At 39.9% G+C, this 16,725-nt stretch overlaps 1 protein-coding gene across 1 annotated transcript in view; it reads right to left on the reverse strand.

Annotated features, from left to right (window-relative positions):
- Positions 1-2,947: 2,947 nt before the first annotated feature.
- The window catches only part of gabra6b (gamma-aminobutyric acid type A receptor subunit alpha6b), a 31,930-nt gene continuing 18,152 nt past the window's right edge, over positions 2,948-16,725 (reverse strand). Inside the window, exons 9-10 of the mRNA XM_058087224.2 lie at positions 12,116-12,372; positions 2,948-3,437 (exon numbers count right to left, since the gene is read on the reverse strand). Coding sequence (XP_057943207.2) covers positions 3,425-3,437; positions 12,116-12,372 — 270 coding nt within the window. The 3' untranslated portion in view covers positions 2,948-3,424. The remainder of the gene's footprint in view (positions 3,438-12,115; positions 12,373-16,725) is intronic.

Genomic DNA, 16,725 nt, shown 5'->3' on the forward strand with positions numbered 1-16,725 from the left:
TCCTTAGCGGAGGAGTTTAATGGTTGTGGCGTGGGTGTCTTCGTGCTGATAACTCTCCAAGGAAGGGGGGGTGGGTCAAAGGTTAGCGGAGCAAGACGCCTTTCTTACTCGTTTTTCTGCTGCCCACATGTATCATTGTTGCTGTAAAACTTGTTCCGGCTGAGCTGAAAGGGTGAAGTGTGTGACTTTTTGGCTGTATTTGTCGCCACACATACAAAATGTACTGCTGTATTATATAAAAGACTAAGAAATTATTGAGGACATCAGAAATAAATGTGCTTTTAATACATTCATCCATGTGCTCCCCCGACATGTCACTGTTTTTTGGTGAGTGTGATTTTCTCTGTGGAAAAAAAAAGAACATATGGTGAGTCAGTGTGTAGGAGTGGTGTGGCACCGTGCATCAGTGGGATGATTGGAGAGGAAGAAAAGAGAAGGGTGATGGAGAGGAGGCTGTGCATGCACCACCAATAGGTGGCACTCTACACTTTAGTGACCCACACTGAGAGGGAGGCCAGTCAATATACATGCACGTCCAAAATAAACAGAAAGTTCATATTTCCTCATAGCACCAAGAGAGTCGCATTTTAGTTTTTAATAGAAATAGTAACACACTTTAAAGAGCAATGAAGAATTTATGTCCACATTTTCCTGGAAAAAGGTCCACGGTGGCCACAGTAGTGATTTAGCCTTCTGTGTTGGATGAGTATCCATCACCTTCTACATTCAGCAATCCTAACAAGCACATAAAGGGTCGGAGGTCATGCAACTGTGCTTGTCCTGGAGGTCCAATGGATGCTATGCAGGAAGGGGTCAAAGGGCGAATCCAGTGGTTTGCTGATAATGGGGAACATTGGCACATTTAAAAAAATATCACACACACACACACACACACACACACTCGCTCACACTTTAGGAGGTGGGAGGTCATTAGCACTCACATCCATTAGCATTCCTATGAATGCTATTATACAGTCTGAAATGTCTTTTAGCCCCGCCCCCAAGCAGAAGTAGACAGGAGGGCAGTAATGCAGTCCTCCTATTGCATACCTGTGTAATACATTGTTCTGCATGACATACAGTCACTATACATTTATAAGTGATGGAATATGGAATATATCATTTTTCATTGTCATATCATTTATAGAAGCTCCCAGAGGTTTACTGTTACTGTTTTAATATTGCACCCCCCCACAAGTCCAATAATTATACCTCAAATAAGTATTGTTATTATCATTATTGTAATTATCATTATATTATTATCATTATTATTATTATTTTAATTTGCTAGTTATCAATGTGTATAATATTTAACATTAAAATAAAAATAGAATAGATGAATTACACTCGATATAAAAATATTTAATAATATTAATAAAAAAATAAATAACATGTATGATATAAAAGGACTAACATAATAATAATTATGTATATATGATAGCATAATAATGGTACTATGCAACAGATTAATAATTACCAATAACCAATTATTTACTACTATTACTACGACTACTTCTACTAATAATAATAATAGTAATCATGAAAACAATAGTCAAATAATAATAATATAATAATAATAAAAACATATTTTAACATTGGAATTGTATCCAAAAATGGAAATCCGTAGTATGCATTTGATGAGAAACAAAAAGCTATAAATACATTTATACTACTGCACTACTAATAATATTGCTACTAGTATACTACTACTAATAAAATAAATATAATCATGACAATAATAATAATAATAATAATAATAATAATAATAATAATAATAATAATAATAATAATAATAATAATAATAATAATAATAATAATAATAATAATAATACATTATTTTTCTTTTAGAATAAACACATAAAAATTAAACATGTTTTTATCTTTAGTTTAAACAAATACATATAAATAATCCCATAGGATTTTTTTAAATTAAAAAAACATCTCCTTATATCAGCACATTTAATTGTGCCAGTGTAAATTGCTTTGCAAGGTAAATTGCCCTCTTACTTAGATTTCTATATAATTATGTTTCAATCTTTCATGTATACTTGGATACATCATATGTAGATGTACCGTATGATGTATTTATAGTCCCTCTATCTTTTGGGACGTTATTATAAGAGACACTTCATGAGGAAAAAGCTGGAAGATGATGGATGCGGCGAGGAAGCGCCTTATTTAGACACGACAGCATGTTACCTTACTGCCGCTTAGTTAGCATCACTAAACTGTACCTAATCCTCACAAGTGGATTATTAATGAACGTGTTTTGGCATTCTGTATAATTGATGATTCTGGGTTGAGGGTTTCTATTTTTCTCCCCCCATCGTTAAACAAGAACAAAAAGCCAGAAGCTGTCGTCTTAATTACGAACCGGCAAGCACTTTTTACTTCATTAAAAAAAAAGACTGTATTAATTAGATACATTTTTCAAGAAGAATGATAGTAATAACACATGAAAGTAGGCTGTTGCCTGGATACATAAACGCCTTATTGTACGGTACATAAATGCACGTACACAAAGGAACAGATGGCTTCAATGTCTGCTTGTTCTATCAGTTTCTTACATATAATAAAGTATATATAGCATTCATTGCACACTGCCAAGCCCTGAAAAATACCATCACTTTGATCAAACACGACTTGGCTGCATAGCGTTTGAGGAACCGAGACCTGACCACATTTGAGGTGCAACCTCGTGCATCTTTAGTCAAACTGTGTCAATTTGGACCACATGAGCATTTTCCACTGCTACAGTCTAATATTTATATATATATTTATGTTTGTCTTTTTAAGCAAACTGGTGCCTTTTTATTATTATAAGTCTCGTAACCTTGTTTCAGTACACATTTAATCACCAAAATGTCCAATTCAGACCTATAATGTCCTATATTCCGTATTTGTTATTATGTACTCCCCCACAAAACAGCTACCAGATGCACCATACTGTAGTTTCACTCATGGCTCTCATGGATGCCACTTTTATTTTGAAGTTGTAACCTCAAATCCTCTTTATCTCCATTTTTCGTGGAGGGAAATGAAATTGGAGAAGATAAGTCAACCCATCACATGGAGTACACTTCATCTTTTTCAACATGAAAACATGCTATATCTCTCCCATGATGCATGCATGTTACAATCATGAAGAAGTAAAGCACAGCCTCAGCCGAGCGACCAGTAAAGATCCGGTGAGGATAAGGATTGTGTCTGTCCTAACTAGAGACATACTGGTTGCACATTGCATCTAGTCTAAAGACACAAGCAAACTTAAAAAAGACTGACAACGCATCATTAAAGACTTCTGGGCATGCATCACACACACAATGAATGGTTGATGAGACCAGTGCTTTCATTGGGTCGCACTCGTGTGTCTATGCGGTTGCATCTGTATGTGTGTCAAATATGATGTCCATGCTCTCTGGCTTCAGACCGTGTCCCTGGAAAACACACAAGAGGAAAAAAACACAGTGTTAGGTTTTATACAATTTATACAATCCTGCGTACTGTGTACTATAGGTATTCCATAATGTGGGACATGGGTTATTCCAGCCTCTTGTGTTGAAAGCAATTATCAAATCATAATTTTACATGCCACACCAGATGCTGGTGATGATGTCGTCATGCATCTAATTATCTGACTAATTGTTGTTGTTGCTGTTGTTTCTTCTTTTCTATCCCCTCCTGCTCCGGTCTACATTTGCATAACAAAAACATCAAATAAAGCCACACAATACTCCATATAACAAGGAATGTGTAGCAAATCTTGTTAGCATGTACAGTAAGGGCATTTAGATGGCTAATATTATCTGCCCAGATGGCTGGATAGGACAAAAACAGTATGTCATGTTGTTGTGTGCTTTCACACAGCAATACACTGAGATCTGTGTAAAATGCACACACCGCATACCAATTATGCAGCATCTAACAACTGTTAATGCACAGTTCTGTTTTCCACCGATCGTCAGCAACAGTTTGCATATGAAGATGACGAAAGTTGCTGAAATGCGCGCTGATAGATTTGGGGAGTTTGTCTGGCGCCATTGTGCAGGATAGGGGTGGTGTTGGTGACACCCTTGTTGTTGGTCTATAGAGTTTACACACGCGTACACATCTGTAAATAGTTCAAACCCATGCAAACATCTCTAAATAGATGATTATTTTTTGTGAATCTGTGAATAAATGTAGTTATTTTGTCATCCAAATATATACGTATATATTTTTTTTACTGTGTTTGTTGTTTCATAGAACTGCTCAGATTTTTGAGGTGTCACTAAAACAGAAAAAAATATGGATGTTAGTCGCTGTTCTGCTTGAAAAAGCAAATTTTCTCTGTTTTTTGGTCAAAATCAAGTGTTTTCACTGAAACCACCCTATGTTCTACAACCAATTTATAAAGACCCAAAATGGATAGACACAAACTCTTTTTTTCTGATGAAAGAAATATGTCGTCCTAAAACTCAATATTCTGTGGGTCTTGAACATTCTGCAAAACTGCCCCAAAGCTGGAACTCTCTCCTTCGAAAATGGCTAGCAGTGAATGAGTTAATTAAAACATGTATATTACCCGTCAAAAGTTTGGAGACAAACTGTCATTCAATCACATAAAAAAGTGTCTCAAAACCTTTGACTGAGTCCGTATTTTCTGGAACCGTAATAATTCACTAAGGTTTTCAACACATACACAAACACTCCTACCACATTCATCCACACACACACACACACACACACACACACACACATTATTCACATGATGTAACCTCTCCAGCTCATTACAGACCAAATTTAAAATTTTCTCTGTCCCTCCGCTGCCAGCGTTGTTTGTTGAAAGCTGGTGAAACTGTCTGAATGAATGAAAACTTCTGGCGGGGAGCTCACACCTCCTCCTCGTCTTCATCTTGACGTGTCGGAGCAGGAGAAAGCTGACATTGCCGTGAGACATTTTCAGCCACCGATGGCTGCTACATGGCTGCTGGCAAAAACACTTTTTTTTTGGTTCCTCTTTGGGCTTTGAGTTGTTGGAAAGTTTGGACAAACTTGGGAGCCAGAATTCTAATAGCTTTAACTCGTGTTTAGCGAGAAGTCAGATTTAATGGCTTGACAGTCAAGCAAAACATTTGTAAAGCGTCGTCATGGCTGACGTCAACAAATCATGTTGTGTCCAGATTTAAAGGACTAAGGACTTTTTTTGTGATGCCACCACAGAAAAATACGTGTTACGTCAAATAGCGACTCCTACGATAGCCAATCGCTGCTTTTCTTACTGAAGAGTAGACAACAGTGGCTGGAAGACACCAGTTCTTTCTGCCCTGCTCTCCTTTTTGGATGTTTTGGTCGTTCTAGTAATGTACCCGCTTGTACATTTTCATGGCGCCCTTTTGCAAGCCCAAGACAAAGCTCATACGGTGCCTGCTGCTTCCTCATTTGTTGACAAACTGTTTCCAGCCTCACGCCTCCGCATCTGGGGTCGAGACCTACACAATATGTAACAACCATAGCTATGTCAGTGCTGCTAATGTTTGTCCCCTCCTGTTCTCCTTAATGTTACGGCTGTGTGTAATCTATGGTGTTTATTATAAGTGCAGAGTTACAGTGTATATGAAAAAACTCATTAGCATTTAAAGCTACATACACACAAAACAGCATGGTCCCAGTGGGCTTAGTAAACTGTCTAAATTCCATTATTTAAGGTTGATTTAGAGCAGTACACTATAATGGGACCTGTGAGACTTACTGGTAATAATAGTGTCAGATAGCATCATTTTGACACTGGAACAGATAAATCACTTTACATAATTGACATTTTTATTACAGAAAGCAGCACATATTTTAGATATTTGAACATATTTTAGATGAGGGGCTAATTCCTGCACTGGTACCTCAAACCGCATGCCTGAACTCCTGACCTCTCTGCAATCTGTCCTCTCCGGTGACGTCTGCTACATGAAGTGCATTGGGGCAAATGAGCAGATGGCTTCAAACATGCACATGCACCATGACAATGCAGATAGGCCTCTATGATTGACAACCGAGAGATGCTGTCTTATCCAAGTAGGACCAGAGTGGAGTGGACAATCCCTCATGGGGATGGGGAGATACGGTCCTCCTATGCAAGATATCCCCGCTCGGATTGGTAAAAGTTTGCTTCACTTGAGCGTGAACACATCTCGTGACAATGCATCCATGCACAGAGGCAGTGACACCCAGGAGGATGCAACAATTCCCTGCAGGCCACGTGGTGCCAAGGAAGAATGATAACCAGGCGAACGTTCCTTGTATCGCTTCCTTGCTGCCTATAATTGAATGAACATTACAGCCAAGTTATGCTTCAACCCTTTTCTTGGAAAAAAAAAACAACAAAAAAACGCAGCATTTAGTGATTTTGATTCATGAGCAAGAACAGCAAAATGTTTTTTTTTTTTTCTGTCCTCAAGCCTGGCGCTGATAGGCCATAACAAGGACACACACACACACACACGCACACTAGCCATCCACCAGCTCATCAAGCAGCTGGAGCCCCTCATGGAAAGGAAGTGTTTTCAGCAAATTTGTTTCCTTCACGTCCCACCCTGAATGCCGCTATTCATGAAAGTAGCCTCCAGTCAGTCGGCGCTGCTGCTGCTGCCACGACACATTTACACACTTGTGCGCTTTTATCCCTGCAAACACACATCCATATATCCACCTGCACAAGCAGACGGGGCTCTTCTGGTCCAGCTCATCCCTGCAGGAGGGCTTGTGCTAATAGATGATTAAAAAAAAAAAATACAAAAAAAGAAGAGGAAGGGTCTGCTGCATGCTTTTATGGGTTTGCTTTTACGTAATGGAGGCTTAATGTGGATAGAAGTCAGCGATGGTCGCATAGACACTATTGGTAATATAAAGTGAATATCTGTACTACGGTCAAACTATTAGCATCACAAAGAATGTATGTACATATTTAAGTAATATTTAATATTTGGATTCAACAGCTTAAGATCCATTCATCCATCCATTTTCCTCTGCTTATCCGGGTCTGGGTCGCGGGGGCAGCAGTCTCAGTAGGGAAGAAAATAAATAAATATAAATGTATATATGTATATATAAATATAATAAACATAATTATTGGATGTTTAAGATGAGGAATTGCTTCAGCGCCGTTCAAAATGCTCTTTGGCACCTCGACGAGCATTTTGTTCATTTTACACAAAAGTTTGTTTCATTAAAATAAAAAAAAAATAAAAAAAAAATATATATATATATATTAAATAAAATAAAACTGCTGTATTATCTTCATGACCCAAACACGCCACAGTATTTATTTCCCTAGAAAAACCTAATCTTATAGAGTATTCTAAATATTTATACAGAGCTTTTCTCCCTGTCACTCACACACACATCAGTGAGATAGATTTTTTTTTTTTTAATTTTGAAGTTGATCTTTTGATTGATTGTTGATGCTAATGTAGAGTGGAGAAGAGTGTAACCGAGTAGAAATTAAATTAGTAGATTGAAATATATTCTCATATATGATGTATTTTTTATTGTAACGTTAAAATCCCGTCTTATTCTCGTAGTCCATTGTATCTGATGATGACTTCTACTTCTTCTATTGGTGAGTTTTAAGGTGACTGAAAAGTCCACTATGAGTGATGCAGGGTCTATTACAATGGGAACATATGGAGTTAAGTGTTCCTGGTGGTCTTGGCTGCAGGAACCATCTTACTCCATTCCCGTTTTCACTTCCCTCATCTCAAAACGCCAAAGTCCAGCATGGGATAGTTGCCTTGAGAGAGGATGATCTGAAGCAGAGCTTTCCAGATGTGTATGCTGCATTCCAAACCCAATGTTTCTTGAGCCGGTCCTGGTAAATCTGCTTTTGACCTCATGCAGATCACCGGCTTTGATGTAGTTGACCGTACAGCAGTTGTCGTGGAAGTCATCTGGCATTTCGATGGTGTGGTCAATCTATCGCAGTTGATACTGGAGATAGGTGGCCTCCATCCTCTTGGTATCTGTTCTATCCAGGATTTATCTGTGTGGTACACAACCAGGCCAATGATGTAAAAGTTCTCCATCTCCAAGAGACTTGGCTGCAGCCTCAAAAAGCTTTGAACTAAGACAGGTCCAGTTGTCATCAATTCTGCTTTCTCGGCTCAAATAGGAGTCGATTTCCTGCACCTTCCTTGCACTGAAGGATCGAAAACTGCTTCTTGCCAACTTTTTGGAGACAAACAAGATGTACTGTCACCAGCAACTTGGAGATGGATCATGCGGTGGTCAGTCCAGCAGTCAGCACTTCACAGTGCACGATTGATCGAGTGATGACCACGTCTTGCATGATGATGTAATCCAGAAAATGCCATTGCTGGGATGGTGAGTGCATACAGCAAGCCTTGTATTCATTTTCTGTTGGTAGATTGTTTTGGTGATTATCAGGTCTGAACAGACTCGGTGGATAGGCACTGAGAAGAGTTGCATCACACTGTTGTGTCAAGGGAATACGGACCGACATAAGTCTTTTATTTATGCCGGTAAGTGTTTCAGTGAGATCAACACCATGGTGATACGGACCTCCTGTTTGGTATCCCTTCCAAAAAAAAAAGGTGGAACCTTAAGGGATCCGTCGTCCAAAAGTCTGGTTTCACTTAGGGCACTGATGTCAATTCTGTAATGTCTGAGCTCAGCGGCAACAAGCGCAGTTTTTCTTTGAGGCCTGTCAGAGTTGTTGTCAAGAAGGGTTCTGATTTCAGAGGAACTTTTAGGTAGGTGCGGTATCCTACCTGAGGAGTGAAGAATGGGCAATGTTTAAGCCAGTTTTTCTAGGCCTTCTCCCCGTATTTTGGGCCTGTGCCTCTGCTTAGCGACATATGCTGATTATGTGCTACTTAGTGTGGATAAGGGCTGCACGGCGCCAGGTGGGTAGCGCACAGGCCACACAGCTAGGAGACCCGACTTCGATTCCATCCTCAGCCATCTCTGTGTGGAGTTTGCATGTTCCCCCGTTTTCTCCGGGTACTCCGGTTTCCTCCCACATTCCAAAAACAAGCATTTCGGGGGATTATTTCATCATTTATTGAGACATTTAGAGTCATTTTTGATATTTTTCTTCATTGGGCCATTAAGGGCTGCACGGTGATCGAGTGGTTAGCGTGCAGGCCTCACAGCTAGGAGACCCAAGTTTGATTCCACCCGCGGACATCTCTATGAGGAGTTTGCATGTTCTCCCCGTGCATGTGTGGGTTTTTCCGGGTACTCCGGTTTCCTCCCACATTCCAAAAACATGCTAGGTTAATTGGCGACTCCAAATTGTCCATAGGTATGAATGTGAGTGTGAATGGTTGTTTGTCTATATGTGCCCTGTGATCTGCTGGCGACCAGTCCAGGGTGTACCCCGTCTCTCGGAGACAGCTGGGATAGGCTCCAGCACCCCTGCAACCCTCGTGAGGATAAGCGGTAGAAAATGAATGAATGAACGAATAGTGTGTAGCAGCAGTAGTGTTGATTACAAATGAGATACACACTATAGTACTGGACTTCCTTCCTGTGTGCCTTGTTTTATTCTTTTTAAGACATGTTATGGATATGCTGCACTTTGTATTTAAAAGAGCACACACTCTTTCAGAGGCTCTTTGGTATGAATCCAAATAAGGTACTGTAGATAAAAAAAAAGGCAAATGCGTTTGATATTTATTCCTTGTTAAACACCCTCAACATTTGCTGTAGAGATAATTTAACCATGATCGATCACCATGTCAAGCAGGCGTATATCCTGCACACTCCAGCTTTGGACTGGATGCTCCACTAAGCGCTTGTTCCACTCCGGGGAGCTTACAGCTACCACCTACGGGCCACCGAGTCTTTTATCACCTTCTCTTTCCTTTTGGCGCATTTTCTCAATATACTAGTATTGACTGAATGTACACATGCATGTAGTACTCATACAGAAAAACACTTGATTGTCATTTGAAATTCTATGTGAAGGTCGAGGTTGGATAGGAGCTGCTATCTCGCTCACCATTCCGATCGATGCAACGCGGCACATGTCAACAGCTTTTCTATTTCAAAGCCGGCGGTATTTTATGTATTGATGCATGGATGGAAAAGATACACACGTCTGCCTACATGTATGTATCGGATACATTTTCTGTTTTGTGTCTGTGGAAAACACGTGAAAACACCATAAAAGCTGCTGTGTACCACATTATATACAACATCTCACCTTCTTATGTGAAAGTAAATGTGTTTTTGAAGACCACCCCCCCTTGAAGGGTGATAATATCAAAAATCTGTCAGTTTAGATGGCAAATTAAAAAAAAAAAGGTATGATCCAATCTTCTTACATCATCCTCTTTAAACTGGCACCTAATGTACAGCTTATCACGTGAACAAGTGTACCTTGGTTAGTGTACGCCCTGGTTAGCATATTCGTTATTATTACCCGTTAGCGTACCCTCATTAGGGTCGCTGGGTATGCTGGATCCTATCCCAGCTGACTTCGGATATGAGGTGGGGTACACCCTGGATCAATCCCAGGCAATATATGATTATTGAAAAAATAAAAAGTTGTACTATGTACAAATTTATCAGGAAAACACAGCCATTCCCTACAGTCCAAAAAAATGGTATGTTACGGCCGTCGTATTACATCATTCTCCACCAGGAAGCGGCCTCGTTTCTAAGAAAAAAGTTGTACAGTGGAACCTTGATTAGCGTCCGCCACGGATGGCCTGTTTTTCGATTAACGTAGATAATTTACACAACACGTTTGCACGTGTTTTCTCTGTTTAGCATACAATATGGCGTGCGTCTTGTTGAGTAATTAATACGCAGCATGAATCCAACTGGGCGGCACGGCGGTCTAGTGGTTAGCGCACAGACCTCACAGCTAGGAGGACTAGTGGTTAGCGCACAGACCTCACAGCTAGGAGGACCAGGGTTCAATTCCCACCCCCAGCCATCTCTGTGTGGAGTTTGCATGTTCTCCCCGTGCATGCGTGGGTTTTCTCCGGGTACTCCGGTTTCCTCCTACATTCCAAAAACATGCTAGGTTAATTGGCGACTCCAAATTGTCCATCGGTATGAATGTGAGTGTGAATGGTTGTTTGTCTATATGTGCCCTGTGATTAGCTGGCCACCAGTCCAGGGTGTACCCCGCCTCTCGCCCGAAGACAGCTGGGATAGGCTCCAGCACCCCCCGCGACCCTTGTGAGGAAAAAGCGGTAGAAAATGAATGAATGAATCCAACTGTGTTAATTGTTGTGTGTCTTAATGTTCTTGTTTTATAAATGAAAAAAACGCTTTTGTTAGCATACTAACAACTTTCAGCAGGATGATGTCATAAACAAAACATGTTTTTATTGTTTTATAATAACAGTTTTACATGCATAAAATTCTAAATGGCGGACGGCAGGGATAAATGAACATTTAAGGTTACTTTGAATAAAATGGTGCAATTTGTCAGTCTAGCATCTACTGTACAACTCAGGAAGTTGTGTGCACATCAACCAATATAATACAGTGCTTCAATTTTTTTTTGGTAGAGTTGTATGCGCTCTGTTGATTGCCTATGTGTTTTATTCCCATGATCTATGTATAACTGCACTCCTATGTACCTTAGACTCCATGCATATAGTTGAGTGAATATATACCGTACAAGCAAATACACCTCCAGGCTGCAAGTCCAAGCAAAACAGTGAATAACAAATATAGAGCCCACCAGTGTATCAGTGCATTAGAATGCTAACTTTCCGCACCGTGATAACTGTGGCCACTCTGTAGGGTTGTTTCTAAAAAGCCATATGGCGACTAATTAGCGATGAAAGCGTAGGAGTATTGTGTGGCTGCTGAATAATAAATTCAGCTCCCAGGCGAAAGCGATGCATGCTTTAAAGGAAATAGCAATGTATAATGGAAATGAAGACATGTTACTTCTAGGCATGCACACACAATGCAGAGAAGCCATATCCTGTACAGAGAAAACCCAATATTAAAAGTATCCATTCCATATGTACAGTAGTAGTGGGAGAGTACTTTAATCCCAATTATCAAGAGGCAGTGGCACAAATGTAGTCCCAGCACCGCTAAGAAAAGTGCAAAGGAAGCAGAATTGAAAGTAGCAAGCATGCCGGGTGTTCACCTGGACATTTCCATGGTGTCCTTGGTGAGATACACAATCCAGTAGACCAGGTTGAAGGCGCCAAAGGAAAGTGGGAAGAGGATGCGAGAGTATTTGTCGATGATGCTCGTGCCCGTCAGGACGTTGTTGGCCGGCATGGCGGACCCCTGCTGCAGAAAGGCCTGGGCGTTGACGGGCGGGTTGGGGAAGGTTTTGGCCGGGCGATCGAAAAGAGGAGTAGAATTCATCCTCTTCTTCAACACGTTACTGGCGTCCGCCTGACAGACCAAAAACAGGGTCGTGTAAAAAGGAATTCATATTAAACGCCATATTATGGGTCTGGGTTCTTTTTTTTCTTTTGGACCAAAATATTCACATTATCATCAACCTTTGGTTATCACAATAATACATTCATTCATTGTGGAATAAATCAGTCTTAAACTACCAAATATTACTGGATTTATCTTTAAATGTATAAAGAAGTGAATGAATTTTAATAAATCTGTAAAACTACAAATTTTATAAGAAAATCATGAAAATAAAAGATTCACCAAAATATTAATAGTTTTAGTTTGTATATATAATTTAATAAATCAATACAAAAATGTAAAAATCCACAGAATTAAAAATCACCAAAAATAGTTAAATTAATAAATGTATGGAAATTTAGAAATTACCAAAAAATTATCAATCTAAAATATAATACAATGTAAATATAATTAAAGTTTTAAATTATAAAAAGCAAAATACAATATATGGGTAAATGTTAAATAAATTATATACAGTGAAGAAAATAAGTATTTGAACACCCTGCTATTTTGCTATTTCTCCCACTTAGAAATCATGGAGGGGTCTGAAATTTTCATCGTAGGTGCATGTCCACTGTGAGAGAGATAAACTAAAAAGAAAAATCCAGAAATCACAATGCATGATTTTTTAACAATTTATTTGTGTGATACAGCTGCAAATAAGTATTTGAACACCTGTGTATCATCTAGAATTCTGACCCTGAAAGACCTGTTAGTCTGCCCATTAGAAGTCCACCTGCACTCCATGTATCATCCTGAATCAGATGCACCTGTTTGAGGTCGTTAGCTGCATAAAGACACCTGTCCACCCCATACAATCAGTAAGACTTTAACTTGTAACATGGCGAAGACCAAAGAGCTGTCCAAAGACACCAGAGACAAAATTGTACACCTCCACAAGGCTGGAAAGGGCTACGGAGCAATTACCAAGCAGCTTGGTGAAAAAAGGTCCACTGTTGGAGCTATCATTAGAAAATGGAAGAAGCTAAACATGACGGTCAATCTCAATCGGAGTGGAGCCCCATGCAAGATATCACCTCGTGGGGTCTCAATGATTCTAAGAAAGGTGAGGAATCAGCCCAGAACTACACGACAGGACTTGGTCAATGACCTGAAAAGAGCTGGGACCACCGTTTCCAAGGTTACTGTAGGTAATACACTAAGACGTCATGATGTGAAATCATGCATGGCACGAAAGGTTCCCCTGCTTAAACCAGCACATGTCAAGGCCCGTCTTAAGTTTGCATATGACCATTTGGATGATACAGAGGAGTCATGGGAGAAAGTTTTATGGTCAGATGAGACCAAAATAGAACTTTTTGGTCATAATTCCAATAAGCGTGTTTGGAGGAAGAAGAATGAAGAGTACAATCCGAAGAACACCATCCCTACTGTGAAGCATGGGGGTGGTAGCATCATGCTTTGGGGGTGTTTTTCTGCACATGGGACAGGACGAGTGCACTGCATTAAAGAGAGGATGACTGGGGCCGTGTATTGTGAGATTTTGGGGAACAACCTCCTTCCCTCTGTCAGAGCATTGAAGATGGGTCGTGGCTGGGTCTTCCAACACGACAACGACCCGAAGCACACAGCCAGGAAAACCAAGGAGTGGCTCCGTAAGAAGCATATCAAGGTTCTAGCATGGCCCAGCCAGTCTCCAGACCTGAACCCAATCGAAAATCTTTGGAGGGAGCTCAAACTCCGTGTTTCTCAGCGACAGCCCAGAAACCTGACTGATCTAGAGAAGATCTGTCATCTGAGTGGGCCAAGATCCCTCCTGCAGTGTGTGCAAACCTGGTGAAAAACTACAGGAAACGTTTGACCTCTGTAATAGCAAACAAAGGCTACTGTACCAAATATTAACATTCATTTTCTCAGGTGTTCAAATACTTATTAGCAGCTGTATCACACAAATAAATTGTTAAAAAATCATGCATTGTGATTTCTGGATTTTTCTTTTTAGTTTATCTCTCTCACAGTGGACATGCACCTACGATGAAAATTTCAGACCCCTCCATGATTTCTAAGTGGGAGAAATAGCAAAATAGCAGGGTGTTCAAATACTTATTTTCTTCACTGTATATGATATTTACCAATTATCAAACCATTGACAGGTTTAAAATGGAATAAATAATGGAATAAAACATTTACATAGTCCCAAAAAGTGTTGATACTAAATAAATAAATAAAAATATTTTGTAATCAAATAAATTTAAAATGAATGTTCTTACACCATTAACATTTGTTGTATTTTTTTAAATATAAAAAATTTAAAAAGTGAAACACGATTTTTAAAATAAGTACTGAAATGTATTCTTTTTAAATAACTAAAGTAATTTAGTAATAACTAAATAATCCATCCGTTTTCTATACCGCTTATCCTCACTAGGGTCGCGGGGGGTATGCTGGAGCCTATCCCAGCTGACTTTGGGTGAGAGGCATAGTCAACCCTGGACAATCAATCACAGGGCACATATAGACAAACAACCATTCACACTCACATTCATACCTATGGACAATTTGGAGTCGCCAATTAACCTAGCATGTTTTTGGAATGTGGGAGGAAACCGGAGTACCCGGAGAAAACCCATGCATGCACGGGGAGAACATGCAAACTCCACACAGAGATGGTAACTAAATAATACAAAGCAAAAATACCACAGTAATACCAACACTACCACTAATTCAATGGCTTAAACTACAGTAGAAGAAAGACTAAAATGCCATATTTAGTCACCTTTTAGGGTTTGATTCCGTGTGTATGCATGTGTAGACGTAAGAACTCAGCCTAAAATATTAATAAGCACCAAACAAGCAGCTCAACAAACGGAATTGATGTTTGTTCATTTCTTTATGGGTCCCGCTTCAGTTTTTGTGAAAATCCAAACAACCTCCAATGTATTGACTCATGGTTATCAGCATGCCTCATCAAGTTGGAGCAAAGCAAACACGTGTTCCACTGCTCTGTTCGCTGTAAATCAGATGCAGTGTGCAGAGTGAAAACCCGTACTTCAGGGAATTGGGTCAAAAAACACCATGTTGCCGGTAGATAGAGTAAGCGTGAGAGCTAGACTGCCAGTGAGTGCAATAATCCAAAGAAAACAGCACGGAATCTTTTACCTGGAGTAGCCCTCAAATAGAACAAACAGTGACGCTTCAAGATAATCCAACCTGTATCCACAAAGAAGAATTACATTCCAGATACACACATTGGTTTACAGTGGATTTAGCTTTCACCGTTCACCTTTTTTTTTTTTTGTCACCAAAAATAGGCTGTTTTTTCCGCGCAAAACACATCTCATTCTTTATGCTTCACTGGGTAATGCTTTGAGGTGACGTTTCACACTTTTGTCAGCGGTCCTTTAATGCACCATAGTTGCTTTGGCATGCAAAAGTGAAACTTACATATAACTACAGAAGGGCGGGGCAAACTTTTTGGACTCGCGGGCCACACTTGGCGGAGGGGTCATCTATATATAGAACAAAACAACACACTTGCTTACGGTGCAACAAAATGAAAACACAACACATCTACAGTAATGCCTCACATGAATCAATAACAACTACTACGTGGGTGCTGAACATAGCACGTAATTGAAAACTAGGGATGTCCGATAATAATCGGTACAGATAATTATCGGCCCGATATCAGCATAAACTCAGTTGATATTGGATCAGATTTTTTCCTGATCATTTACCCATGCATCCATTTTCTATGTCGCTTATCCTCACGAGGGTCGTAGGGGTGCTGGAGCCTATCCCAGCTGTCTTCGGGCGAGAGGCGGGGTACACCCTGGACTGGTGGCCAGCCAATCACAGGGCACATATAGACAAACAACCATTCACACTCACATTCATACCTATGGACAATTTGGAGTGGCCAATTAACCTAGCATGTTTTTGGAATGTGGGAGGAAATCGGAGTACCCGGAGAAAACCCACGCATGCACGGGGAGAACATGCACACAATGCCAAGCGGAGAATCGAACCCAGGTCTTCCCCATCTCCTGACTGTGTGGTCTGTCTCTGTTCTTATCACAACAACTGATATTAATATAATGTTGTATCTTATGTAACACATATCGGTATCGGCTGATATCGGTATCAAAATTGTTGGACCATATAGTTTTTCGGAAAAACCTATTAAAAACTGTTATTTCCAAATGCCCGCAAGACATGCTGGGTCGCCCATTGTAACAATATGAGCATGTGCTAACTTGTTTACTTCTCTGACAACCTCCTCAATATATAAGCAAAAATGCGACAAACACAGCAAAATGTTCAAAGAAAGACTACCACAAGCTACCCAGCATGCCTTGCTAC

This window comes from Doryrhamphus excisus, linkage group LG21, assembly GCF_037039965.1.
Source record: "Doryrhamphus excisus strain RoL-2023G ecotype Guam linkage group LG21, RoL_Dexc_Guam_v1.1, whole genome shotgun sequence".
Lineage (NCBI taxonomy): Eukaryota > Metazoa > Chordata > Actinopteri > Syngnathiformes > Syngnathidae > Doryrhamphus > Doryrhamphus excisus.